This window comes from Ostrea edulis, chromosome 8, assembly GCF_947568905.1.
Source record: "Ostrea edulis chromosome 8, xbOstEdul1.1, whole genome shotgun sequence".
NCBI classification, from domain to species: Eukaryota; Metazoa; Mollusca; class Bivalvia; order Ostreida; family Ostreidae; genus Ostrea; species Ostrea edulis.
The window spans coordinates 22,133,307-22,146,408 of record NC_079171.1 but is presented as its reverse complement, the minus strand read 5'-3'; the positions used below and the strand labels follow the sequence as shown (position 1 = coordinate 22,146,408).

Below are 13,102 nucleotides of genomic sequence, written 5' to 3'. Positions count from 1 at the left end.
TCCATGTGTTTTAATCGTTCAATATCTCGCGTTAAGACACCCTGATGGAAGGTGAAAATAACGAACCGTGATCTATCTCATAACACCTATAAGCAATACAACATAGAGAGTTGGGCAAACATGGAGCCTTGGACACACCAGAGGTGGGATCAGGTACCTAGGAGGAGTAAGCCCAATATCTTAATCATGTTAAACGGAGTGATGCGTAGTCAAAATCAGTGTGAGAGAACGGCTTAACAATTGGTATGAATTAAACAAGTCATACAGTATTTGAACCAATGTTAGGTTGCATTGGCAAACTAGATCTTTATAACGACCATATAATTTCCAAAATGCCGACTTTAAACGAGACTGTTGAAACGCTTACACCATCAACTTGTTTGTCAGTAGCCTGCCTCACTTTAAAAACTGCCTCGATTTAAAAACTGCCTCAATTTAAAAACTGACCATAGGTGAAACAAGCTCTTGCGTATCGAATCAGTTGAGAGATATAAACACCAACTGCAGGTTATAATGGAATATTGCTACGTAAATATGGGAAGTTGATGATGGAGAAGCTGAAATCATCCCGTTAGTCATTAAGTTGAGTTGTCAGTTTACCGTTAATATCCACATTCAATACCATATCTAAGTATGAAGCAGGAGTAAACAACTCTATGATGTCTTTTATTTGGAATTCAGAAAATTTGCGTAGAAATGAAAACTAAACAACAAGTACAAATTAGCACTAATACTAAACTACAGAGGCTGAGGAAAATACAGAATAATCAAGTGTTACATGAAGCAATGAAGAACATCTGTTCTCAGCGACAGTCTACACTGAAGTTTGTAGTGCTTTACATATCGGTATTTCCTTGACTGCGTATACATGTATCGATCTTCAATTCTTGTCCTAAGCGTAGAAATATATAATATAAAACACATAAAATTTACAATACTTTCTGTCCCTGTCCAGGTTTTTAACTCACGACCTGCGGAACTAAATCTCGTAGGTTTTTCCACATTGTGGCCACATGAAGTAGGGTGGGGCTACCATAAGGATTCAATTTTTTAGATAGGAAATTATAGAGAACTATCTTTAAAAACCTTTATCTCAACAACAGTATGGCTATGATTAGTCATAGTGATGTGTCAGTATCTGCAGGTAGTTAAAATTAAGGTTTGTTCAATTCTAAGACCCTAGGTGTAGGATGGGTCACAATTTGAAATCAATGTTTTGAATTGAAATATACAGGATATTGATTTAAACAAATGCTTTTCAAGAGTAGCAGGGCCACACTAAATAATATTCAAATCCAAATGTTCTCAAGTTGTGTGGATTCAAGTTTTTTATGCCCCCGCGACTATAGTTGAGGGAATACCATTTTATCCTCGTCTGTCTGTCCAAAACGTTAACCTTCCTCATAACGTGATATGACTCTTATTTTCATATGCGCATTCCTTGTAACACCACCTTTACTTTCCTCACAAAGTTTTTGACCTTGACCATTGAGCTACGTTAAAGAAAGGTTAACCTATGCAATATCTCCTGAACGAATCAATGTATGGCTATCATATATGGTTGTCATAAGTTGCATACGTTATATTTCACCTTGTGATCTTGACCTTGGAGTTTGACCCCAATGTTCAAAACTTAAATGTTACTCAATTTTTAACTAATGAATGATATGGGTCTCATATCTCATATTTCATTTTTGCATTCCTTGTGACAAAACCTATTTTTGTATTAGAGTTCTAAGCATGTGACTTTAACCTTTGGGTTTGACGTTTACAAATACGTAACCTATCAAATATCTCTTGAAGTATTCAAGACAGAGCTTTCATATTTTGTATATACGTTATTTACGGTAAGAGTTTTCATGTGATATAATTGCGTATGATCGTGTGACCTTGACTTTGACCTACTTTTGACAAAAAGTTGACATATTCAATATATCATTAACTATTTAAGGTAGACCTTTCATATTTGAATAAATAGTCTTTCTTTCAAGACTTTCGTTTCATACCATGACCTTTGACGTTGACGTTTAATTTGCTTTAAAAAAACCCCAATGTAACCTATCAATATCTCCGGGGCTTTCATATTTTGGTTATAGATTTTCAATGGCAACACCTTGTTAAACCATGGAGATTTACCTTGACGTTTAAGTTTGACCTATTTAAACTAAAGCTTTCAATTTTGCATATATATTTCCTATGGCGAGGTTTTTCATTTCATACCACGTTCGATGACCTTGTGATATTGGCCTTATCCAAAACGGCAAGGTAACGCTAGTCTTACTGGTGTTGAGGCATCCCATCGTTTTGTATTTTCAGTTATGTCGTGACCCTTTGAGGCTAGGTTGGGGCCATGAAATGGGGCCAATTTTCCAAACAAAGAAGATTGAAAAAAATCCTTTATAAAAACACAGTAACTGAACAACGACAGGGACTCACATGAGCGATGTTGCCCATGAGCCTCTTATTTTGAAGTTTAAACATGCGTTCCAAGTGACGGTAATGGGCACTTCAAACATTCGTGTGTTGCTGTGAGATTCAGCAATTGTAGAAGTACTTAAGATCTATCACTGTCATTATATATTGATGTAATGAAAAAAAAAACCCAACTATATTTGCTTCCAAACTATATCTACTTCCTATATTCAGAGAACAAGATGTTAATTAAAGTACCTAATTATCTTATTGTAGCGTTAATTTACTCTACACCCACGTCTATCTAAAGTCTTCAAGTATCGACTTTAAAATATTTATCATTAACTATGCATGCAAGTAATTTTTGTCTATATTAAAATATCTATCATTAATTATGCATGCAAGTAATTTTTGTCTATATTAAAATAGCTATCATTAATTATGCATGCAAGTAATTTTTGTCTATATTTAAAATATCTATCATTAATTATGCATACAAGTTATTTTTATCTGAAAGCTTAGACGGAATTTGAGCACACATAACACAGAAAAATGATACATGCGAGTACTGAAGGATGCAAGGGGCATTGTTCTTAGTCATGTTTGAGTACACACTTTATCTCCCTCTCAGTGGAGACATAGGGAAAATACTACAAGTCATTACAATCACAAAGTGGCTTTAGAATTATTCAAATGGAATTTAGAAAAAAGTTTCTTCCTTGTTGGATAGCTGTTTTTGTGTCATCAAAGATGAAGTCTATCGCGTTTCTCTACATCCAAATTTGTTATTTCATTGGTGTTCAAACCTATGGTAAGTGTATATTTTCTACATGCGTTTTGAATTAAAGCATTTTCAAATATTAAGCCTTTGTATATTTTTCAAATACAAGTTAGAATCAAAGAAAAAACTTTGACTTAATTCATTGTATCACGCGAACTGCATTGTATTGCTCAGAAACAGTGATTATTTTCTTGAGTAGATCAGCTGGTGAGACCCGGAGTTACGAGGGCTGTGAGTAGTTCTGTAGGATGGGGAGGGTATCCAAACAAGACAGTGGACGGAGACAAGACACTAAGTCCTTACACGTACTGCATGCACACATATATAGAACACACAGAGGCGTGGCTCAGAGTTGACTTAGGAGAGATCTATAATTTGAAATCTGTTAAGATATGGTATAGAAACGACAGTAAGTATCATTACACCTTCAGACAGAATTTATAGACTGATCCATATAACTCTGCGTGATTAAGTGGCTGAACAAGGTATAGGATACTTAGTCTTAAATACAAAACCAGAGGAAGCAATGATGTTCGATGACTTGTTACAAAAAGAGATTTTGAGTTCTTATTATTAGAACAATTTCAATCTCAGCTACGACCTTCTTTCAATTTGACCAGAATAAACGTTTGCGTAATTACGAAATACCTGATAAGTTTTTCATGAAGTGTTTTGGTATGATAATGGCGCATGATAAAAAGTACACAAATTAGAACTCTTTAACGTGCGTTGCATTAAAGCATTAAGGTTAGTGATTTTATTATTTTGAATTTTGAAAAACAAAAACCTTCAAACTTACTGTACAACATATTAATTAGTGAATTCTCGTAAAAATCAAAATCAAAATTTTCCAAAATTAACAGAACAAAATATACAGTTTTTCAACACTTTATGCTTACTATTCCTAACGATGATTAAAAACTATGTTTTTAGACAACATAGACAGCTGTTTTTCAATAACATTTTTAACTAGGGTATACTAGTATTTTGTAATTAGTAGTTGAAAATTAATTTGTTATTTATTCTGATTCCACACACGAGTAAATACTGCTGGAGTACCTCAATAACACTATTTGTTATATAGCTAATAAATAGTCTATTATGAATTCTGCGTTAAATCTAGAAAATGTTAGCGTTCAATATCCTGAGAATTTATTGAACGCTAACTTTGCATTGCGTAAATTGTATACGCCCGAAACATTCCGAGTATGAGCGTTCAATATTGACGTTACCGTAACGACGTAAACAAGCCAAAATGGCAGACGACGGTCCGTCGAATCTGACAGCCGGTATTTGATATTTACTTAAGCAAAATGTTTTACTGTACATAAATTATGATGTCCCCATTTACAAAATCAGTTTTATTCATGCATTAATGACGGGTTGAATATTGAACAGTTCAGAAATGCATGCTGTTATTGCACACCTTCACCTTAGATGCCAATATTGACGAATTCTCGTCTATTTTGGAGTAGTTTGAGTGAAAAGGGATATAATTTAACAACTAAATACTTTAGCTATATAATAAAAGGGTTATTGAACTTATATAGGTGAATATTGGCACTCGCAAGCTCGTGCATTTTTATAGCCAACTCGTGCTAATATTCACCAATATAAGTTCAATAACCCTATATTATGCAGTCTTTGGACACAGGGTTTTTCAGTTTGTTTAATTTACCATTGGCACACATTGAGCTCCTCTATTAGCCGACCTGCTTTTGTATCCTGATGAGGCAGAAGTTACCCAATAACTCTTGTATAAAGAATAAAACGTTCTTGTTGTGACCTTCAACTCGACTCTTACAATGAATATCTATCGACGACGCTGTATATATTAACAAGATTTATTTTCATATATATAGCGATTCGATATTTTGCCAGTAAAAGAAACCGCAGTCTTCCATATCTGACGATGATGAAGATTTAAAGTGCAGACTGCCCAGTAGGGGCCCCTGTTACACTAGGTCTGTTGCGGCGAGACGACGATTGGGGTCTATATAGCGCCTTATATCAAAACAAAATATGAAACACTTTAATTAAGATCAACAGCTAAAGTTTGGTTTTATGTCGAGCGCTATAAAACCATCTCAATGACCCCTAAACTGTTACAGGATGGCTGGGTGGTAGACTCTGTAGTTAGTGATTACTCATTTCCGTCTTATGTGTGACGTCTAACATGACACCAAAGTTTTAGTTACATGTTTTGGCAAAAGAGAAAAGGGACGTTTTTTTTGAAAATGAATATCATAAATAATCGATATCTTTAAACACGGAAGACATGTTAAAAATATTTCAATAGACTTGTCATTGTGATACAAAAATGTATATAGTCTGAAACTAATCATTATCTAGGGCCAGCATACAGTACAAAGCGATTACAGGGATTCTCCATCCGCTTGTCAAACACGCCTACACCTGTCCCCAGTGAGGTATGTTACCAGGATCCTGGAGACCAAACTCTGCCTGTCGTGTTGGAGAGAGATTGCCAGGGAGAGGCCCGATATGTTTGGTTCTACACAAACAGAGACAATGGCGATGGCGTGGCACTGGAGATATGCGAAGTAGAAGTATACGGTAAGAATATATTTTAAATTCGAAAATATAAAAAAGTGTTTGGCTGTCGTTTCCAACTTCATGTTTCTTATTTATCTTAGTGAGATGCCATTATTTGAAATTGCAAAGGAAAAGACAATCAGAGCAACTAAACCATTGCAAAAATGAGAATCAGTCTTTCGAATATGACTTTAAAAACGGAGGTCCCGTATCGTGGCAAGCATTGGCATATTAATTGATTAAAGGACTCTTTCAGACGGCCCAGGGCCCATATTTACTAAAGTTCGTAGACGTAAACGTAGCGTAAATCTAGACGTAGCATACGTTTACGTGTGGGATGGTATTCCCTAACAGTCGTAGACGTAGATTTACCTCAGAAATAAGCGTAACTCTACGTGTGCTATACCAGTACACGCAAGCTGATCGTAACTTAAAAATAAACAAAGCAAATGGTGACTTGTCATTTTTTATCGATAATTTCTTGCATAAAGACCTTACAAACCCTTTAGATGCATATAAGCTGGTTAGTAATACACTAATTAATTGTATTTACAGATTATCGTTTTGTTTGAGATCATCTGCAATTGTGTGACAATTCTCAACATTTTGAGTCCGATCTAATTTCCCTTGTGGCGGATATCAGTCTGATTTAAAATCAAACCTTTCACTTCGCTCGATGTACGGACATTCGCTGCGTGCTCCCAGGTAACGACTGTCCGTATATCGAGCGAAGTGAGAGGTTTGATTTTAATCAGACTCCACAGATCTAACCTTGCCTTTAGAAATATTGGGGGGCTTTTTATTTTACTCGTGTAGGATATTTAAAAAAAGAATATTTATCATATACATTGTATCTAACATCTTTCAGGGAAATACATTTTTTTTTAATTTCCCAAACATGGTGGAATTATTGTATACATGCAATGTAGAAAAACTGTTTCTACTTGATACATAGGTGATCTTTACTTTGTGGTCATAAGCAAATATTTATAGTTCAAATAACTATTTATTACATTGTAACTTATACAACAGGGAAATGAGCCTCTAAATAAATATTTCTTTGAAAAAAAGATATGCATTTCATTCTAAGAATACAATTTTGTGTAATTTGTTTCAGAGAGCAATTGTGATGCCTACTATTGTAGTCATGTGTAGACGTTCAATCTTTCAGAGTGCCATTTTCTATTAACTATAATCCTACATGAGTCAAACCTTAACTGATAATGCATCTATGATTATTTTTACCATTCACTGCTTGACCAGCTAGGTAAGAGTCTTTGCAGCATATATTACCAAACTCCAAGGATGATGCCTTCAACATACATATTTTGTTGTTGTAGTCCCCCCCCCATTTTACAAAAATCTCATTAATAAAAGTTCATTCTGAAGGCTTCTCACATTAATCCGACACATGTACTAATGCTCCTCTTTACAAATTTTAACCCACCAGGCAACTTTGTTGACAACTATTTAAGATTTATTCATATTGTCATCCTTTTAATATCAAGATGTTAAAATCATTCTAGAAATGGAAGTGATACATTTCAATATCAATTACAACATGAAATTTCATCTAAAATTTTATCTATTAACAAATTACATAACTGTACATGCGTAACAATGCATGTACTTAATTTCTTAAACATGTATTGTAGCAAATTTTATTTAGATGAATATCAAACATGAAATAAATGAATAAATAGATATACAAGATGACATCAATGTAGCAGATGGACAATCACCATGGATTGGTCATTGGGTATAGTACCAGACAAAGGGTCCTGGGTTGGAATCGCAGTCCTGCCATATATTTTTTAATCATTCCTCTGCTCGTCCTTTCACACAATCATGGCAATGGAAGATGAGCATTTTTCGGTTTCACAAAAGATTTTTCAGGCCTTTACAGCATTGTACCCATAAACCTAAAAATGACAGTATTACATTGATTTAATTAAACAACTGTCATTCGACTGCAATCAAATTTCATAAGGCTTGAAAAATACATGCAACATAATTGTTAGTTAAATAAACTGTAAAATTGTGATAATACTGATTTTATTGTATATTTATCACCATATCCGGAAAGATATCAGCAAGTATCACCTACAATTTCTAATTTTAATAATTTATAACCCAAGAGCCATTATTAAGTCTTAAGATTTCAAATGACCCCAATGTCAACTTTAGTATTTCTTCATTACCCATTCATTCCCCTTGTAATGAAATTGACTTCTTTCCTAACCTTAAATATATACTCTTTAACCAAGAATGATAAGTTTCAATTAAAGACATACACGTTTCTAAATAACAAAAAAATTGTCCGTGACATTTCAGGTACAATTCACTTGCATTCTATTTTGTTTCTACAAAATTCTCAGGTTTAATTTAGTCTAGAGTTAACAAATTTTGATAGATCCTGGTTATGGCAAGTAAAATGTAAAATCAGCTGATATTATGTACTGCAGTAAGCTATATAAAGGGGTTTTTCGGTAGCAAAGAAGGTGAGAAAAATCTTTAACACAATTTAACACAATTAAGTATCGAACCTGGGACCTTTGCATTACTAGTTAGGTGATCTAACCACTGAGGTACTCAGGCTGACATATAAAGCATACATGTAGTAGTACTACATTATAAATTTAAAGGGGCATATTTGATGTGAAAGTGATGGCAACCATTTTCCCCCTCAAAATCTCTCAACGGTAAAGGAATATGTATTACTGACTAATAAAAATATTTCTTTTGTAAAAGAAAAAAAAAACACCCCCCCCCCAAAAAAAAAACAAAACAATAACAACATTAAAAACCACAAGAGAAACGTAATAAAACTACATTTGATAATCGCTTTTAGTGTAAAGAAAAGACTTATTGGCTTGCAAGATAATAATTATCTAATCACCAAAATTACATATTTATTTGCCTGCTTTGAGATTAAAAGGTGTTTGAAATAATTGAATGCTTGTGTTATTACTGAAATATATAATATAGAGTAATTTTTATTGAATTAGATATTTGGTGACAAAATTACAGCTAATGCCCCATTAAGATTATTTTGGAAATCATGCAAGAATTCTTCATATTGAGGAGATGAAAAAATAATTTCAGAGAAGCATAGTTTATGTCCTTAAATTGGTTAAATTTCTATTTGCCAAAAAAGTGAAGAGATGCTAGACAGACAGACACAAAACATGCAAAATAGACAAACGTTGATCATAAAAACTCATAAATTGTGTTCTTATAAATCTTTGCCTAAGGTTTTAATCATCAATGCATTAAGAAAATCATTACATGTACCATAATTGATTTTGATTTTTTAAAACTTTGTAAGTACAGAAATGATTAAGTGTACAAACAGTGGATAGTCTTACATCATATAGATATATACTGAACATCCTGCATCCCAATCCTAACCCCGAGACATCATGGAAAAACTTTCAGGAGAGGACATAAAGAGAAATGCATCTAAATCTAAGAATGCTGCTGTCTGTTGGCAATTTATTTCCTGACCTCTTTTATGACCCTTTGAAAAATAAAAGAAGTCAGCTAACTTGGATATCTAGTGCATGCTACATGTATAACACACTTAATATTTCCAATTAATATATAGTTAGTTCTTCTAAATCAAATAAATCAACATTGACTTCACACAGTTGTACAACTGTATTTGAATGTGATTTTGTATCACAATATTTTCTAAATGTTTTGCACATGAATGTGCACAATCGATAATTGAAATGATGCTAAAAGAGACTGTAACTGTTCTCATCTAGTATCAGGTCCATTCGCCCTATCTACCTGTTCACCCAGAGTATAAATTGTTAAAAAGCGATTATAATTTTCATATTTTATAACCAATGGAGGGGCATGTACAAATCACACATTTTGGAATTAGTGCCTGTATATCAATTTTTTAGATTCATTTTTCACCAATGATGTACAAGCACGTGCGTACTTATGTACAGGTAGCTATGCTACTGCTTTGATCTTGTCCCAGTCATGAAATAAAAAAATGGGATAAATAATTTTGAATTTCAATTATAGTATTGTCGAAAGTTTGAATTTACCATGTACACAAATGAGCTTGTGGCTTAATGTGTAAATAGTGGGCACATATAAATATGTAAATAACTAACACATATGTATATATGTGCTCACTATTTACAAATTAAAATCCAAGCCTTATAGCAGCTACATCGATTGAGAACAAAATTAATAAGGGACTGTGATCCAAACAAATGTGTGTCATGTACTGAATCCGTTTGAAGTCAATTTAACATTACTTAGGGGCCTAGTGAGGAGTAGTCAGAGGACAAACAACTTAACTTACTTGTCAGTTCATGTCAACTTCTTTTTGAACAAGTACAGCATCGCAGATCCATGCACAAATGCGTTAAATCTGATGAACATTCCATTTGAATTTGTAAACATTGAATAACGGTACAGTTGATTGACATGCCGTAGGCAGGCATACGTCTACGTTGAAATTCGTTGCTTTCTCACAAGGTTCTGTGTTCTTTTTCATCATTTTAATTTATAATGCGGCGGTAGCGCAGGGGATTCAAAGTAGATGAGTAAATTCAAACGTTTTACGCTTCGAAGTGAAAATAGCCATTGCGCACTCGTAAGTGCAATCGTACATATAATAATTCGTAAGTTACGTTTGCGGCTAGGAAAGGTTTTGTGAATACCATTTTACGAGTACGTAACTCTAATCTTAAGTCAGACGTAAATCCTACGTTTACGTCAACGAACTTTAGTAAATATGGATCCTGGGCACTAAGCATATGTCTAAATTTGTGGTACTTCACCCACAGCTGGTTACGTCTCAATATGGGTGAAAAATTCTGGACGTGACGTAAAACAAATAAACAACTAACCAACAAACGCGTAAACATAAATAAAATAAGCCAGTAGGTATTGGTTTCTCGATTTGTTTTTATTGTGAAAATGTTTTGCTATTTAGATCAAAAGCGGGTTTTAACAGTCAATATAGATGACGTCATTTGACGCTTCAACAGTCAACGTCACATCCAATCTATAATATTTTGTATTGTGCATTACAACATTGGATGTCCAATAAGCATTGTAGCGAAAGATGTAACATTTGTGATGACTGTGAAGGAATTGATTGATTTTAGAATTTTTCACAAATATAGAAAAGTCACCATTGGCGATGAAGGACTGCAAAATTTAGGCATATGCTCGGTACTTACGGACTTTGAGCAGTGAGGGAACTTTATCGTGCCACACCTGCTGTGACACGGGGCCTCGGCTTTTGCGGTTTATCCGAAGGACCGCCCCATTTAGTTGCCTCTTAATTCAAGCAAGGGGTACTGAGGACTTATTCTAACCCGGATCCCCACTGGACGTAATGCATAGACTATGTAAGCGTCTTAAACCGGGACACCAGCCCTTACATGCAAAAAAGTGTATAACATAAAAATATATATTATCGGGCAGAAATGTTTTATTTTAATTAAAATCATAGTGCTTAGAATATGTTTACAAGCTGTAAAACAATTTTATCTTAAAATTGTGCATCATAAACTGATTAAACAAAGTTGAATGTTTGTATCAAAGTTTTTAAAATGTTTTACAAGAATCTTGTAATTTCTGTATCATTGGCATAGGTGTTAGCGAGCAATGGGTAGAAAATGGAACGAACATACAGGGTTTTAATGCCCCCTCTCTCGGCAAAGGGACGGATGGTTCACGATTTTTAAAAACAAATACTTTTCATTTTTTATGCTAAACATTAAAAATATAATTCATTTAATGTTGACAGCGAACATTTTAACTTTCTGAATGCAAAAAAAAATTTCAATATTTTAGCGTTAACTCTGTGTTATGTAAACAACAATTCATGTATTTTTATATTTTGTAATATAAAGCATTTTGATTTTGCAGAGTCATATATTACCTGAAGAACACTCGATATTTTATAGATATGAAAAACTTAGGTCGATATCCATTTCAACCTGAATAACAAACTGCAATGTTTGTGTACAAAACAAATGATAAACTCTATATATTGAGCTTCTTTGATGATGTATAGCAATTTTTTTGCAACCCTTTTAAACACATTAGACAGTAGATTTTGTTCATTAAATGGAAAACAAAATTCGGGGGGGGGGGGTCGTGAATCAGTCCCATTAAAGCACATATATTTACATAGAATACAGTGTATACTTACATTGTTCATAGACATTATGATACACATATTTAGTATACAGTACACTGTAATACGGTCATACAGGGAGTGTGGTACATGTATAAAACAACGATAATTCATGATCTTAGCAAGTCAACAAGTCGAACATCTTGTGTTTGACTTATCATTTTTAACAAACACAGACTTAGTGACCGCAACATTCCAATACTAAATGTGTGAGGACTTCTGGCAGTTATATAGATAATGAGATGATATTTTGATTGTATTCAAATATAAATTCCCTGTTAGCCTTTTAACTATTTCATATATTATGAAATAAATTTGTTTATTACCCTTACTAGCGTCGTAAACTTCATCTTAGCATACATTGATTCTGTTGTTGTTTTTCGTTGCATCTCTTTGGGTTCAACACTAATCCGCATGTTACCGGTATGGTACATGTACACACTTTCACTTTACATAAATCGATCCCAAATGAGGCAAACTTTAAAAATTGGATGTAATACATATATGTATATTTTATTAGATGTAGAACTAAAAATCGAAATCAAGTTCAAATATCTTACAAATATGTAGTTGGATTAAGAGCAAGGTTGATATAAAAAGGCGATATTGAAGAAATTGTAGAGAAAATTACTTTTTTTTCAATGTTGTGTTCATGGGGATGGGTGGGGGATGTAAACCTCTTATTCATTGAATAGGTTCATAAAATTGTTTCTGCTGCCAAACAAGCTGATGTTACAGGGGTTTCGTTTAAAGTCAGCATTTCACAAATTCTATAGTCGATATAATGATTTACTTACCCATATAACCTATCATTGGGTCAAATGCTGTTTGATGTGTTTCGTACCGATTATTAAGCCGTTCTTGCACCCTGGGGTCTTAGAGCAGAGCAAAACTGCCAAATATTAACCAATTTCATAAGTCTTCTATACAACCACACATCTTTAAGGACAACTATAGGCATGACCATGTAGAACAGATATGCCTCTACCACAAGTCATCCCCAGGGTAGCGGTTCTGACTCCAGAGCGGGACTAATCTTCGTATATAGTGCTTATGTAAAACTTTTACGTAATATACTCATCAATGGTATTGATGCTAAATTCAAATTAAATAGATGTTTAGAAGACCAACGAACCATTAACGCATATAATAAATTAGATGATGCAATTGACCAGAGT

At 33.8% G+C, this 13,102-nt stretch overlaps 1 protein-coding gene across 3 annotated transcripts in view; it reads left to right on the top strand.

Moving 5' to 3' along the window:
- The first annotated feature begins 2,956 nt into the window (after nucleotides 1–2,956).
- LOC125661169 (multiple epidermal growth factor-like domains protein 10) overlaps nucleotides 2,957–13,102 on the top strand; it is a 51,233-nt gene continuing 41,087 nt past the window's right edge. Inside the window, exons 1-3 of one of the 3 annotated variants that reach the window (XM_056147167.1) lie at nucleotides 2,957–3,223; nucleotides 3,393–3,602; nucleotides 5,546–5,767. In XM_056147167.1, the coding sequence (XP_056003142.1) occupies nucleotides 3,106–3,223; nucleotides 3,393–3,602; nucleotides 5,546–5,767 (550 nt within the window). In that variant the 5' untranslated portion in view covers nucleotides 2,957–3,105. The remainder of the gene's footprint in view (nucleotides 3,224–3,392; nucleotides 3,603–5,545; nucleotides 5,768–13,102) is intronic. The other 2 variants (XM_056147168.1, XM_056147169.1) reach the window with 2 other exon arrangements.